The following is a 17,135-nucleotide window of genomic DNA, read 5'->3' on the forward strand; positions in this document are numbered from 1 at the left end:
GCATCTTGAGGCCTTATATCAAGGTGTCGCTTGAAAGGGAGGTCATAGAAGGAAGATGAGGGCTCATCTCTATGTATAAGCTATGTATTCTCCATTTCTTTTGCCTTAGTGAACTATTTGATTGATTCCCTTCCGTGGACGTAGATCCAGTTGGATCGAACCACGTAAACGATCTGTGTTTGCTTGTGTTCTTTTTCGTCTCATTTCTATGCCAGGAAGTACATATCTCACAACATCTTTTGTACTTAGCTTTTTTACTTTATTGCTCAATGTGCTTGCTAGTTGCTCCTTTTTGCCTTATGAATTATCGGGGAATCACACAAACATAATCTAGGTTTTCTAAGAAACTGAAATTATAAGTTTTCTACAAAATCCTAATAAGAGATTAAAAATAATCAAAATTTAGAATTAAAATATTACAAGATTTTCAAAACTTGCTTTTACTTTCCTCATGGCCTTCGGGCCGGATTTAAAACCAGTTACATTGCATGGGCAAATTCCCATTCATATCTAATAGAGCCGTCACACTTAGGACTTTAGATAACTGCATCATATTGCATATCCCGAGGAGAAGTCACTGTGCTTCTTCAACCCCGCTGGCCCAGCATATGTTTCTACTTAGATGGTTTTCTAGTGTGATTAAGGTGTTAAGTGATTTATACTTTGATAGGTATAAGTCACACCTAAACTTTTTACCAACAGAGGGTTATAGGATTTAGAGTCTTCTTCTTTTGATCTTAGGGTTACCGAGATTCCCTTGGATGACATAATTCACAAAGTGCTGACAATGGATCTTTGGTTGTGTTTCATGACCATATAGACTTAAGGTCCTAATAGATTGAGATGACAAATCAGTGGTATTCTGACCCCTCTATCCGATTAACATTACTCTACCTCTCCTTTGTCATTCCCCCTTTGAGCTTTGTCGCTCATTTGACGCTTCTTTGATTTCGTCTCGCAGGCCTCGATTGCAAATAGATCGCCGCCCATTTAAGATACAATAATTGACTCACAATTCTTTTGGCTCAGTTGGGCACTTAAAGTATAGTGTGGATTCTATGAGTCGACTTGGTTATATGGTGGGTCTCATATGCCGATGAGTCACTACTCATTTGAAGTATGAGAGAATCAGTCTCTGTCTTGTGGCTTAGCAAGAGCTTTGAAGGCAACAAAACATCCTTTGTGACACCCTTTACTAGTCTTCACTTGAATATAAGCAAGATTACTTTAATCGAGAATATTCTTGGGCATCCCTCAATATGTAATTAATCAAATGAGATATGTCCCTTTGGGAGTGCTCTCCAACCCAGGACAAATACACAAATTTGGTTTTTTGGTTATGCGTGGCTTGTGTAGGTATTCATTTATGGTTATTCGGTTCAATGTATCTCGATCTGATCTTGTTTGGATTTATAAACTTGACCTATCGCACGAGATTTACCGCACAAGAGCTCTCCATAAATTTTTTTTTTTAATTTGCATGCATAATTTTCACCTTATTTCCCTCTTTTTTGATCTCTCATCTTCTCCGAATCGTTCCGATAGTTCAGGTTAGAAGGCTCTTTGAAAACGAGGAATTTTAAGACCATGAATAGATAGGTTGAGGACTTCAAATTTTAAAAAGAACCAAAAACATGGGTTCCATTTATAATTATTGAGAGTGTTATTTTAATTATTTTTTTTTAAAGTTTCAAAACACTTAATCACTCCAGTTCATTTAGAGTTGAAGTGTCCTAATGACTTTGAAATTGTGTTATCTTAACCTTATTGAATTGCTCCCACCAATATATTTGATTTAAATTATGAGCATATAAAATTTAGTCATTTCTTGATTTTCTTAGTTAATCCTTTAAAATTTTCAACATTACTTCAAATACTAATTTAATTAATATTTTTTAATTAAGGTTAGACCACTTTTAATGTTGTTGGATTCATCTTTTCAAGGTATTTAATTTGAATATAAATTTGTTTAAGTTTGAGGTTGGATAATCCAAACTTTAATTTAAGAAATTTTAACTTAAAAATTGCATCAAAATTAATTATTAATGCTGGGAGAGATGCAAAAAACCGATTCAAGAGATCTAAAACAAAATTTATAATCTAAGCACACAAAACTAGAATACACAGAAAGCACAAAATTTAATGTGAAATGAACGAGAAAAACTGCAGAGTCATGCCACACTAAAAAATCCACTATAAAGAAAATGAAGATAATTGTACAAATTACACCACCCTTAAGCCACTCTTTTCAACGGAACTCAAGAACTCTCACCCTTACGGAAGAAAAATCAAAATATACTCCTCAACACGTGCCCTTTTGATCAATAGTAGTATTCCTCGATGAAATTCTCCAAATCATTATTTTATTTAAAATTTTAAAAAATTTACAATTGAATTAAAAATAGGAGTGTAAACGAGGCTCGCTCGTGTTCGGCTCGTTTATATTTCGAGCTCAATAAGTGTGTTCGTGTTCGGCTCGTTTGCTTAGCGAGTAGAACACGAGCCAATCACGAACAAAGAGTCATTTTAACAACTCTAATTACGTAGTCATAAGATGTTAACGATTGGGGCAAGATTTAAAATATCATTTGAATCTAATATAATATATTTTATTCTATTTTCTTAATTAATACTTTTAATTGATTATAACTCTTTGTCGCCTTGTAGCCAATTAAATTTCTTAAAAATACTACTTAACATATATATATAATTGATTAGTAATATTTTGATTCAAAATGAGCCGAACACGAATGAACAAATATTTGTTTGTGTTCGGCTCGTTAACTTAATGAACGGGCCAAACACGAGCTTTTTAAAGAGCTATTTGCAAACAACGATCATATGTGTAAAAATTAAACTTTAGGTGTTAGATATGTAAATGCATAAGAATTGTGTTGTATGTACGTAAGTTTCCTTTAATTATTTTATGGAATATGTTGATCTTAAGATGAATAATGACTATGTTCTTAGAATTCAATATTGTGTTATAAATAAAATAAAAAGATAAATAATAATAGAATTAATGGGATGAGTTCTATTAGCTATATAGATTGTCAGCTTTAAAAATAATGTTACGAATAATTTGATAACTTAAATCAATCAGAAATTATCTATGAGAATTCTTTTCTTGAAAATCAAATCTTAATGAACCACATTTAACTTGATGAGAACATCACTATTTAGCTAGAAACCACTAATTTTCATATCATCATACTTCATTATGGTTGCATGCATTAAAATGGTGTCTGAGTATCGTTTGAAATTCATGAGATTAGGGGTGTAAACGAGGCGAACACGAGCGAGCCCAAGCTCAGCTCGTGTTCAGCTCGTAAAAAAATATCACTATTCTTGTTTGACTTGTTCATATTTCGAACACAAAAAGTGTGTTTGTGTTCAGCTTGTTTAGCAAACGAGTCAAACACGAGCCGTTCATGAACAAAAAATCGTTTTGACAACCCTAATCACCTAGTCATAAAATGTTAAGGATTGTGACAAGATTTAAAACATCATTTGAATCTAATTTAATAATTTTTATTCTATTTTCTTAATTAATACTTTTAATTGATTATAAATCTTTGTAGCATTGTAGTTAATTACTTTTTTTTAACTACTACTAATATATATATAATTGATTAGTAGTATTTCGAGCCAAAACGAGCCGAACACGAACAAATTGGCTCGTTAACTTAGCGAACGAGCCGAACACAAGCTTCTTAATGAACTGAACACGAGTTATTCGCGAACAATGAACCGTTTTGACAGCCATAATTAAAATAAATATGTTAAAACACAATTTGTACATTCATTTTTTTTTAGAAAAATTTGGGACGTTTAAAATAGGAGTCCAACCATCAAGCTTAACTCATAGCTTCTAAATTAGGGGCCCTGCCACCTCTGGGCAGAGGCACCAATTGAATTTTTAAAAATAAAATAAATAAATATAATTAACGATTAATCACGGGACTAGTGGCGAGTTTCACCCTATAAAACTCCTCGGCCTCTCTACAGATTTCTCGCAGCGTTTTCGAGCGAAGGAAAGCGAGAGAGAGAGAGAACGAGGGAGAGAGAGAGAGAGAGAGGGAGAGAGGGGTTCTGTAACTCCATTAATTTCTCCTCTCCCTTCCCCATTTCCTTCTCCTCATGGAGCTCCATCGCCGGACAATCTCAAACCCCCTCCGATCCTCAAAACCGGCGGGGAAGTTCTCGACCGAAACCGACTCTGCATCTGCTGTCCAGGCTTCCGATGCGCTGCCCCTTCCCATCCGGCACACCAACAAGCTCTTCTCCGCTCTCTTCATGGTCTCCATCTACTACCTAATGTGCAGGTGGCGCGATAAGATCCGCACCACCACTCCTCTCCATGTTGTCACCCTCTCCGAGATCTCTGCCATTGTTGGCTTCATCGCCTCCTTAATCTACCTTATTAGCTTCTTCGGCATCGCCTACGTTCAGTCCTTCATCTCCTCCCACGACGATGACGACGAATTCCTCCTCCCCAGCAACCCACCCGCACCCTGCCCCCTCGTCTGCTCCGAGAAACCTCCTCTCCCTGCCGCTCCGCTCTCTGGCGATGATGAAGAGATTGTTTCCGCAGTGGTCTCCGGGAAGATCCCATCCTATATTCTCGAGTCGAGGCTTGGGGATTGCCGGCGGGCGGCGGGGATACGGCGAGAGGCTATCAGTAGGATAACGGGACGTGGAATGGAAGGGCTTCCCCTTGATGGATTCGATTACGATTCCATTTTGGGGCAGTGCTGCGAGATGCCGGTGGGTTATGTTCAATTACCTGTAGGTATTGCAGGGCCTTTGTTACTTAACGGGAAGGAGTATTTTGTACCTATGGCGACCACAGAGGGCTGCCTTGTGGCGAGCACAAACCGTGGATGCAAGGCGATTGCGGCGTCTGATGGGGCAGTGAGCGTAGTTCTCAAAGATGGGATGACGAGGGCTCCGGTCGTTAGGTTTGCTACGGCCAAGAGGGCAGCAGAGCTCAAGTTCTTTTTAGAGGATCCTCGAAATTTCGAGACGCTTGCGATTGTGTTTGATCGGTATGTTCGACAATCTTTCCTGTGATTATTGGGCTGAAGCCTATTTTTTACATTCCGTTTTCAGATTGATTTTGCTTGAATATACTTACTTGAGAGCTGGAGTGCAGATAATATTTACCAATTTAATACTAGGAGGGGCCGCTTTTAAGAAAATTAATTTTCTTTTTTTAACTGAGTTGTTTGTTCCAAGCGCGTTTTCGTTGGTGTTTTTAAATTGCGCATGTTTTCATTTCAATTGTGAAGTTGAAATGGTCTTTTTCATCTCGTTTGCTCTCCATTTGTTTTGATACTATTTTTATTTATTTATTTATTTTTTTTGGGGAAAGTTGAGATTCACGCCCAACTTTATTTATAAAAAAGAGATACAATTTGAAGAGATAACACAACCCACACAAACATCGACTAGATAAACAACTAAATAACTAAAAGAAGTCAAAACAGATCAAAGAGCTCGAAGAGGAAGCTCGGAAGAACCAAACAAAACCCAAATGAAAGAACCCGGCACATCTTATGCAACAATCAACAACTTCAACGGATCTAAAGCAATCAACATCTCCAAACAATAACCAATAGAAAAAACTCTTAACTGATCAGCATCAGCAACAATACAAACAACATCTTTGAATAGAAAAGTGCTGAAGAAAATAACATCTTCTCAAATCATTAGAAAATAACATCTCCAAACAACTTTTTTGTTTGGTTGATGAAAATTTTAGTTTTTGTTTCTTTTTTTTTCAGGACAATAATCATTAGAAATTTTTTCTAGTTTTTCTTCAAGATTGGGTGGAGAATTATCAATGAAAAGGAATAACTTTGTTCAATATTCTTACATAAATCCAGTTAACCTTTAATTTCCTTAGGATAAAAAGTTATATTTTTCTTCCTTCGAATTCCTTCAAACCTCAAATGTCTATAATAATTAATGTTGCTTATCGAGATAACATTTTTCTATGGTGATTGCAGTTCAAGCAGATTTGCCAAGCTTCAAGGAATCAAGTGCTCTCTAGCTGGTAGAAATCTGTACATGAGATTCTGCTGCAGGACTGGAGATGCAATGGGCATGAATATGGTTTCCAAAGGCGTGCAGAATGTACTAGACTGCCTGCAAAATGACTTCCCTGACATGGATGTCATCAGTATCTCAGGTGAGAAATATCTCTGTTCATCCGCTCTTAAATTTATTCATTTACGAATAATCATCATTGTATTATATAATAAGCAATTTTAAATCTCATGTTTTTCTTAACAATATGGTTATTTATATTATATACTTGTTTGAGTTAAAATATCTTAAATTGAGTTTTTCACCTGTTAATATTTTCATTTTCTTCTAAAATTTTATTGATAATAGCATATATGTTTTCTATGTTGTGAAACTCAAAATCTATCTTTTAATTTAACTATTATCATAGCTATTCTTCTGAATTTTTCTTTCATGTCTTTTTCAATGTAATTATGCTCGAGTTTGCCTTAAGTTTCTTTGTTGGCTAGTAAGCCATTTTTATTTTATATGTAAAATTCATATTCATAAATAGATGTATTTCTTTCCTGCTACTGAGATATTAAAATTTTCTTAAACTTCATCAGATATCTCAATTAATCTACTCTGGTTTCCTCGGCTTTTGCGGGAAAGCCTATTTTTAAATCTCTCTCTCTTCCTGTTTGGTATTTCTTATCATTTCAAGTTTTCTGAACCGTGCAGGAAATTTCTGCTCTGACAAGAAGCCTGCCGCAGTTAATTGGATTGAAGGGAGAGGAAAATCGGTGGTTTGTGAGGCTATTATCAAGGGAGAGATCGTGAAGAAAGTTCTCAAGACAAGTGTCTCAGCACTAGTAGAGCTAAACGTCATTAAAAACCTTGCTGGATCAGCTGTGGCGGGGGCTCTAGGTGGGTTCAATGCTCATGCCAGCAACATCGTGACTGCCATATATATAGCCACCGGTCAGGATCCTGCACAAAATGTGGAGAGCTCTCACTGCATCACTATGATGGAAGCTGTCAATGATAACAACGATCTCCACATCTCTGTAACCATGCCTTCAATTGAGGTACCTCTCATTTTAGCTTTTCCTACGACCATTATATTCTTCTTCTTTCCTTAGAGATTTTATTTGATAAATTGTTATTTTGAGATAGTAAGGTGTCAAAATGACTTTTTGACGGTGTACTTTGGGCTATTCTAATTTCATAATTTATAAAAATACTAAATTTCCTCAAGACTCTTTCAATTGGTTATGAAATAGTCCTCCTTTTAAGAAGTTTGAGAACTATTTCATCATATATTAATAGGTTTGGGAACTAAATTGATAATTTTTTTTAATGTAATTTGGGATTAAAATGATGAAATAGTTCCCAAAATTCCTATCTGTTGAGATTGATGCCCCACATTAAAAGGAGACTGGCCCTAAGTCAAATTGTTGCCCTGCGTTTGAGATAAACTAACCATTAGATTACTACTAAGGCATCCTTCTTTTCGTCCAGATCTACAACCTCCTTTCGCATGGAAATTTCCGTGCCCAAACTCTACCACCATGCGGTTGGCATTGCAACTCGTCCTATCTAGTTAATTAAGACTTTAGTGTAGGCTTGTAATAATGTCTCTTCATTTATTTATTTTTAATAATAATAAAATTATATTAAATAAATTACAGAACACTTAAGCCTGGGTGCAAAGTGCCCCAATTTATAAGCCTACTTGATGTCACGCATGACCATGATTTAAGCTTGTTTTTATTAACTCATATTCTTCCATTTTTTTTTCATTTTTCAGGTTGGCACAGTCGGTGGTGGGACGCAACTTGCTTCCCAATCAGCCTGCTTAAATCTCCTTGGCGTGAAGGGCGCAAATCTGGATTCCCCAGGAGCCAACTCCAGGCTTCTGGCCACCATTGTAGCAGCTTCTGTTCTAGCTGGAGAGCTGTCCCTCATGTCCGCTCTCGCTGCTGGTCAGCTCGTGAAGAGCCACATGAAATTTAACAGATCAAGCAGGGATATGTCTAAATCTCTTCCATCTGACGCCTGAAGCTCTTCACATCTTCATTGCTGTGCAGAAGGAAACATAGCGTTCAGAATAATCACGGGAATATAATTTCCAGGAAAAATGAACAATTTCTTAGGAGGAAGATAATTCCAAATTGCCTGCTGGCCTATCATATCAAAGTATCCTTGAGCTATCAGATCTGGTTATAATTTAGTTATATTAGAAATATGCTCTCACAACTTATATGTATGACGAAATTTCGGCCTCGGAATTTTGTATCTTTTAGCAATTTGATGAATTATCAATTGTGAGTCATCGTAAATATTGATATCTGTTGTTCACATTATTATTATCAATTCCAATACAGTTATCAAAACTTTTTATTCTGCTTTATTGTTCGTACACGTCTCTGTTAAATGATAAGAATAACTTAACATTATTTGTTTCGGTGTAATGAAAATTAGCTCAATTCCTGCCTTACCGGGCACTATCGTATGTGATTCGTTGCCTTTCGTGCTGATGAAGTTCTATCAAAGTACATCTCCTTATGTTAAGCATTGGGGTTTTCTAAATTCATTATATGCTCGTCCGTCATGTCATCGTTGAGAGGAGATTATGCCCGTAATGTGTGGACGCTAGAAAATCTGTTAATTTGTCCTTTCACGACACGAAGAGACACGAAAGTTATATTGAATTGCAATAATATCATCGATCACCTAACTAACCTACTAGAAAGTATCGATTGAGTTATCAAATATTGCAACGGATTAAACTTCGAGATAAGATTGGCTAATCTTTTGAGAAACAAAAACTAAAGCTAGACAATGCTTCTTAATAAAAGGATACCTCACATCTGCCTGTATCAAACAACGACTTAAATAAACCTTCATCATTGACCTAAGCTAACAGGGCTCCAAGGGAGTCATCTAAAGTAGCGGTATAAAGTATCAACGGTTTACCCAAGATTGGGGCTGCAAATACAAGTGTCACTAAGTATTATTTAATACTTTTGAAAGCATGTTGGCATTTATCATCCCAAGTAAACTTGTTATCTTTCTTAATCAACACAGTAAAAGGCTGACATCTACCGAACAAGTTAGATATAAAGTGTCTTAGATACGCCAACTTATTTTGAAAAGTTCGTAATTGCTCTTAGGAGGCGTCATTTCTACGAATTCCAAATAAACAAAACTAAAAGGTATACAATTGGGTCTATTTAAAGTGAAATGCATGAATATTTTTCAAGCAATGAACCATGAAGGTTTCACTTTTCTTTTGCCTAAAAACAAAATGAATTCATGTAAAGAGAATATCCTAATGCCTCCTTCTGTAATTTCATCATAATTAATCTCTTTAGCACTCATAGAAACAGAAGAAAAAAAAAAAGCATTTGTCATGCAATTTTTTAGAAATATAAAGATAAAAAAGGAGAATTAAAACATGGAAAACCTTATTTTATTATTTTTTTATTTTTATATAGTTTCTAGATGCACATTTTTTCTTGTTTGATTATGTGATTTACATGATTTAGTTTCCGTTGAAGTTGGATCCGTGTAAAGCTCTTGGGAAGTGGAAGTTGCATGTTATGGTTGGAATTTTTTATTGCCTCATGCTTCTGGCGTTGTCACTTTTTTTTAACTATCTATTTATAGGTCTATCATCTAAACTTCAATTTCTTACGTACATACCACCTTATAAGTATTTCACTTTTCAAAAGTTAATGTGGTGGTATTTTTGATGTGATATGAAATTTTTGATCGGTATAAATATGAAAGTTAAAATTTGGGTGTCGGATATCTAAATACATAAGGATTGGGTGGTATATATATGAATATCTCATTCATAGACGTGAACACAGATCCTCTTACAAATAGAGCTGTAAACTAGCCGAGCCTGAGCGAGCTCAGGCTATGCTCTTGTTCCGCTCGTTCGAAACTGCTCATATTCGAAATCGTCTCGTGTTCGAAATCGGCTTGTCAACTGTGTGTTCGTGTTTGACTTTATTTCAATATTCGTGTTCGTGTTCGGCTCGAAATTGACTCGTTAAAATTAAATTGAAAAAAAAAAGATGTAAAGTGTTGGATTCGAACCTGGACCAAATATATAACCTTAGATATAAATATATATATATATATAATAAATAATTATATAATTTTTTTATTTTGAGCTAAAATTAGCCGAACAAAAGCGAACAAATAGTTGTTCGTGTTCGACTCGTTTATAATTCGAGCTTTAAAAATTTATTCATTTTCGACCCGTTTACTTAACGTACGAGTCAAACACGAGCTATTCACGAACAACGATTTTTTTTTTGACAGTCCTACTTACAAAGCCCCTACTAAGATTAAATATTAAACTAAATCACGAGATATGAAGCCCCTAATAAAAAAAAATGTATTTCTCATGACACGTTGACATTTTAAAGCTTTTTAGTATTGGCATGTGAGGGGTATTGTCGGCATGTCTTATTAATAAATAATAAATATGTAATTAATAACTAAAAACATAATTATCGTCAGACATTTGTGATGCTGGCATTGAAAAATTAACTATTGTTAAAGAAATTAGAGAATTGAGACAATTAGCATAAGGAAGTATGATGCAACTAAAAGCATGATCCCTACATTCAGCAACAATATTTAACAACTCAAGATTAGACTTTGACTATAAAAATAGAGCCTTAACCTTACTTTAATTGGTAATATTTATTTGTAAATGCAAAAGTAAAATGGGATAATTTAGGGTGATATTTTTTTCTCAATGTGGTGTTTTAAGTAGGGATGGTCTAACACTCATAATTGTTGTTACTTAAAGTGTGGTCAACATTAAGTATGTCACTCGAGAGAAACAGTAATATCGATGATGGATTATTAGTTGATTTGCCCCTTAATTTTATTATTTGATACAGATCTCGATATATATTTTTTTTTTTAAGTAGGAAATGTTTTAGATTCAGATTGAAGATGATCCAGGACTTTAATTTATGCAAGTTTATGGTCAAACTGTCTGTCTTGAGAAGATGAACAGAATGATATTGAAATTGGTTTGATCTGAGTCCAATCATGTCCAGATCAGGCTACTAAGGTGCATTTGGAGACTTCTGATCGTTAATTGCATGGTCAAATGAACTTCTAATTTGATATATTTATAGACAAATTGAGCGTTTCGAAGAGAGTAAACCAACAAACATAAGCTTGCTTACTAATGAAGCCATTAAAGCCATATCACTAAAAAAAATCCCTATGAACAAAGGGGATCAATATGATTTGTCCTATCATATGATTGAGAAAGTTATTAACCAACGGTTCAAAATGCCCTTTACCAAGAATCTATAAATAAACCCCATCTCTTGACTTGAGGGGGACTGAAAAGAAAAGGAATTCCAAAGCTTGTTATGGGCTAAAGAATAAACAATAACTTCTAGCCTTCGTAATCTCCGACTACCGTCGACCATTGCCTGTAGACCACCACATGTCAGCCGCCATTGACCACCGTCGGCCTCCACTGCTCGCCGTCATTGGCAACCCCTACTTGTTACATCGTATCCCAAGTACGACTATAATGATGACACCTTATTTATGACATGAAGTAAACTTTTGGCTTTTGTAGCCAACAACCACTGTCAGTAGCCCCTACTCACCATCATCGGTGGTCCCTCCTTGCTAAAGTCGTATTCCAAAAATAGCACTAAGATATAATGTTATATAAAAGACCCAACAATAACTTCTGGTCTCCATAACTCCTGACCTATGTCACCACTTTATTTCGGTCACCAGTGACCTCTTTTTATGAATGTTGTAATCAAAAGTTGACGATTGTTCCCTAATCCTCTGTTTTTCTAAATTTTGTTTACCGAAGGAACTTGTATAGGGTTGCCCCACTCCCTTAGTCATGAGTAAAGGGTGCAACTTTGTTCTTACACAATTATAATATATTACTTTGATTCAGCTAGGCCGCATGATTTTTCTTTTTCTGGCTTTATCCACATAAAAACTTTTGGTGTTTTCTCATACTGTCTTTTTATTATATGTATGTGTGATGGATCTTCGTTCAACAGTAAGAAATTAAATAATCACTTTAGAATTTGATGGCATGCAATAGTTTGACATCTTCTGTGAGAAACAAAGTTCTGTTTGTAGAAGTCTGTACTTTTTTTATGGTTAGGAAGCTCATTACATTTGCTTCAAGTTCTAGCACCAACCATTCTAGGGCATAGTCTCGACGTACGAGATGCTGAGATTTTATTTCTTTGCCTGATAATGACATAAATCACCCAGCTAGCTAAGAAACCTTCCTCACACCTCTTGAAGATCATATACAAATAAAGAAGGAATCCTAGAATTAGATCTTCCAACTTTTTATGGAAGGCTTGACAACCTATAGTGATGTATACTGGAAGGGCAAAATCACCTAAGAATTTACTAATCAAAGGTACACCATAGGCGAATCATCCACACATTGGAGTTCTTTGTCAAAAAGTTGAACTCATGGACACTGCTAGTTCTACACATCCACCTCTCATCATCAAGCTTAGAAGCAAGCCTTCAACACGTGTGGAGAATGTAATTTGACTCCAGAAATCCTCAATGAGTTATAATGTCTAGTGGGAGAGGAGTTTTTTTAGATGGATATAAGCTCTTTCTTAGCTAGACACAATTCTCAAGAGTCATTCCTATTGGCTAAGGTCACCTTTCACCCAATTCTAGCACAATTTAAGCTTCCAAGCATTAAGTCTTATGATGAGATATTTGACTTGTATGAACATATTGATCACTTTCCAATTATCATGCATATACAATGGGCTTTTGATGCGATCATTTGTCAATTTTTCCTACGACGCTTAATAGCCAAGCATGAAGTTGATTTTATTCACTCCTAGAGGGTATTATTCTTACATTCTATGAGCTCACTTAGGTATTTGTGGAGCAATTTATCATGAATTGAGAGATTATCAAAGACTCCTCTCACCTTTACGAACTTTGTCAAAATGAGAGAGAGTCGCTGCAAGATTATTTCCTGATATTTTTTATTGAAGCTCATCAAATCTCATAAGTAGTTCTAGAATAATTGTGAGGTGTTTTCTTGATGGGACTACACCCTGGTCCTTTCTACTCATCTTTAATGCAAAAGATAGTTCTTTCATATGTTGACCTCATCCACCATGCAGAAGCACAAATTGCTGCTTACAAAGTTAATAATACATATAAAAAGAAATTTGAAATGCAATCAGGAAAGCAAAAGAAGAACCCCATAGATATTGCTATAAAATCTTAACAAAATAAGTACATGTCATAGAGAAACCATGGTTTATCCCCTTAATCGTAGAGACATGAATATCAATCAAAGAAAGAGAACATGTCACTTAAAACATCACATGTCAACATCCTGATGGTGATTTAGGATAAGAAAATTTTTAAGTGGCCATCTCCGTTCAATCCAAATATAAAGAATCATAAACATTATTATCACTTCCATCAAAGCTATGTCCATAATACCAAAGAATTAATTAGAGGTCATACATAAAGATCTTAACATAATTGATAATTACACAAAATTATCAATTATGTGTAATTATTTAGAGGTCTTATTGAAAAAATTCTAAAATAGGTGTGAATTAGATGACAACCAAAATGAAGTCATGAATGCATAGAATTCATGAACATATATTTTTTTGTAGCTCATAATGTAAAAATAATAAAAAAAAATACTATGTTAACATAAATCATATATCAATGAGTATTTCTTTCAATAAAAGATGTCAAGGAGTTTTAGACCTCAAAGTCAATATTTTCTTAGATATGTTATATGGAATCAATGTTAAGAAGAGTACAAAATAACATCAATAAAGTATATTTTGACTCATTAAGAAAATATAAAAAATAAAGAAGTTGATATTCCTTCTCTACCAGAGCAAATGCAAGTTCAAGTTGAATAGCTTAGTTTAAAAGATGTGTCTTGATTAACACATTTGACGTAACCAATGCCTAGTTTAATGAACAATGGTGCATAATCTTGTGTTATGTTGATGAATGCACTAACAATTGTTGAAATGCAACCAAATGATAGCTCATTTTTTTTCAAAATAATTAAAAGATGCATGCAAAAAAGCATCACATGTGCAATATTCTCTTACTCTATAAGTTTTATAATTTTTCTAGCATTTATAGTCCCTTATATATATATAAGTTTGTATATCTATGTCTGGGCCAACCCCTTCATCAAGTGCCCATGCAGGGTGACAGCTTCTCACAGTAATTAATTGCATGATAGCCTTTGCTTGTTTAGATTTATTTATTAGCTGCCACGTACTCACTCCTAGGGGTGTAAACGAGCATAACGCAAGCGAGCCCAGGCTCAGCTGGTATTCGGCTCGTTTATATTTCAAGCTCAAAAAGTGTGTCGGTGTTCGGCTTATTTGCTTAGCGAGCCGAACACAAGCTGTTCACGAACAAAGTCATTTTAACAACCTTAATCATGTAGCCATAAGACAATAAGGATTTGAGCAAGATTTAAAAATTATTATTTACATTAAAACATCATTTGAATCTAATTTAATAATTTTTATTCTTAATTAATATTTTTAATTGATTATAAATTTTTGTAGCATTGTAGGAAATAATTTTTTTTTAAAATACTACTCATCATATATATATATATCAAAAAATAAACTCCTAAATTTATGCACAATAAAAAATAACTAAAAAATATTTTAAATAAAAATTTATAATAATTTACTAATTAATAATAAGTAGAAAGAAGGAAAAAATAAATTAACTATAGTGAGTAGAGTAGCTCTACTCCGACGTAGAAAATATTTATTATCTTAATATTTCATGCTCTAATATTAAACAAAAGAAAGACTTAAAATTTAAAAATTTAGAAAAGCTTTTGCTTTTCTGGCCTGCATGTTTAGTTCTATGGAGCATCTACAAGATAGTATTTGAGGACTGTTTGGTATGGTGCTATTAATATATTAATATTTCAAAGAAATTATTTTTTTATGTAATTTAATATTAAAGCAGGTTGGGTTGTTTAGGAAAATTAGTGAAGAAAATGCATTTAATAATTTCTATTTTATTTTTTTGTCCTACTTGCCAAGCTCTACAAAGCATCATTTATATGTCATCAAATTAGTAATAATTTAAAACATGTAACCTTTCATTCATATCACTAAACTAACAATAAAAGATAATGTATATAACAATTATGATGTAATCTCCCTTAACAAAATAAATATATCATCTTGACTATCAAAAGTAAATTATGACATACCACCTAAGATAAAGATTTTAATAATGACTAATATAAGTTACATATACCTACATAAAATAACATACATATTAGAAAAGAAAGGATTAAAAGCCATAACTATGTAGGCTATTCAAAATATGTTACAATTATTAAATTCAAAAGTAAATTAAGAGTGTGTGATATCACATGAAAATTAAAATTTGATTCAAATAAACTAATATGATACCTAAACATAACACTTGTCAAGCGTATTAAGTATGGTAGTAGTATTAAACTAGTATTAGCAGTAGATTATTTGTACTCTTATAGAGCTGTTATCATTCGTACTTTCACTTAATTACATCTGTTGAAGCATATTAAGGCTTCTAAATCCTTACATTTCTCTCTAACTCTTTGGATAAAACTACTCTTACTAAAAGCGGTAAGAAAAATTATAATAATAATAAATCAAGTTTTGAGGTATGCTTATGAAATTATTCATAAATATATAAAGAATATATATGTAATTATCAAAAATATTTTATTTTAATTATGAGATCTATATAAATTATCTTATATCTTGAAATATGAAACTCTAAAAATATTAAGAAAATAATCAATATTAAAACACACATATAAAATCTATTCATAAAATGAGCACCAAATATATTGTTTCGAAAAATCATTTTTTTGCAAAGATATGCAAATTATTTAAAATAATAAGTCTAATAAAAAAACTACTTGTTTTTATATTTAATATGCTCATAAAAAAAACAAAAATAAATTTAGATTAGTGGGTTAGAGTGCTACATAATTTGGTCAAGATGGGCTAATAAATACATTAAGATTAGAGGGTTAGAGTGTTACATAATTATTTTTTAAAATTAACACCATGAAAAATGGAAAAGTAATTCATCACTTAAATCAATTCTAAAAATTCATTGGTAAAATAAACATGTAAAACTTAACATAATTAAATTAACATTGTAGGTAGATCCAAATACAATAAAAGCTATTTTTATAACCTTTTTGGGGGAACGTGAGATGACTTTGGGTTTTGTTGATTTGTTACGTGATGATTATATTGAAAAAGATCGAAGTCGTGGTATTTTTTTCACTCAAGACTGGGTCTCTATGCCAGGTGTTATACCCGTGGCTTCAGGAGGTACTATTCATGTTTGGCATATCATGTTTGGCATATGCCTGCCCTCTTCTACACTTTGGGATTGGAAAGTTAATGTAAGGTAATAATTGAATAAACAAGAAATTTTAGGTGCTATATATTAAAAAACTAAATATTAAATAATAATTTTTTTATATATGTAAATTCTCTTTTAATATTCTTATTATTTAAAAAAAGTGAACATTTAGTGATCGATTATATCCACATGCTTGTTAATTTTGATATAGGTATAGATATTATTGAATTGGGATATAAAATTTTTTGACCCGAACTAGTTATATAAACATACACCCACCTTCACTCACACCATCCATTCATATTATATCATTATATATATATATATATATTGGTGGGCCCCAAATAACTCTTCCCCCGTTTGGGTTGAAACCTAGGTGTGCTTTGATTGATACGAAGAGCCCGCGCTACGGGCATCGAACCCCCGACTCGAGGGACTTATGTCAGAGTCTGCACCAATGAGCCGGGACGTGGAACACACACATACAGTAACCTGTTGGTTGGCATGGTTCATTTTTAAGTCCCCTCAGGTCACGAGTTCGATCCCCAGTGGCGTTGGGTTCTCGAATATTTAGACACATGACACGAGCTCTCATCACGGGGCCTAATGCATGCGAAATTGGTATTTGGGCTTCTGCCAAATACCATTTCCCTTTTGAAAAAAGTATATATATATAT

General features: G+C 33.7%; 1 protein-coding gene across 1 annotated transcript; it reads left to right on the plus strand.

Moving 5' to 3' along the window:
* Window positions 1-4,004: 4,004 nt before the first annotated feature.
* On the plus strand, window positions 4,005-8,150 carry LOC110024026 (3-hydroxy-3-methylglutaryl-coenzyme A reductase 3-like). The gene is made up of 4 exons (XM_020723740.1): window positions 4,005-5,048; window positions 6,012-6,193; window positions 6,751-7,097; window positions 7,820-8,150. Exons 1-4 carry the CDS (start codon window positions 4,141-4,143, stop codon window positions 8,069-8,071), a joined length of 1,689 nt encoding a protein of 562 aa, XP_020579399.1. The 5' UTR covers window positions 4,005-4,140; the 3' UTR covers window positions 8,072-8,150.
* The last annotated feature ends 8,985 nt before the right edge of the window (window positions 8,151-17,135 follow it).

Source organism: Phalaenopsis equestris, unplaced genomic scaffold, assembly GCF_001263595.1.
Source record: "Phalaenopsis equestris unplaced genomic scaffold, ASM126359v1 Scaffold000240, whole genome shotgun sequence".
NCBI classification, from domain to species: domain Eukaryota; kingdom Viridiplantae; phylum Streptophyta; class Magnoliopsida; order Asparagales; family Orchidaceae; genus Phalaenopsis; species Phalaenopsis equestris.

Bases quoted from the DNA above. Each gene is read 5' to 3' on its own strand.
- LOC110024026 (XM_020723740.1), top strand. From the start codon at position 4,141: ATGGAGCTCCATCGCCGGACAATCTCAAACCCCCTCCGATCCTCAAAA. The intron at 5,049-6,011 runs GTATGTTCGACA...TGGTGATTGCAG, and splicing joins CTTGCGATTGTGTTTGATCG to TTCAAGCAGATTTGCCAAGC. The intron at 7,098-7,819 runs GTACCTCTCATT...TTCATTTTTCAG, and splicing joins TAACCATGCCTTCAATTGAG to GTTGGCACAGTCGGTGGTGG.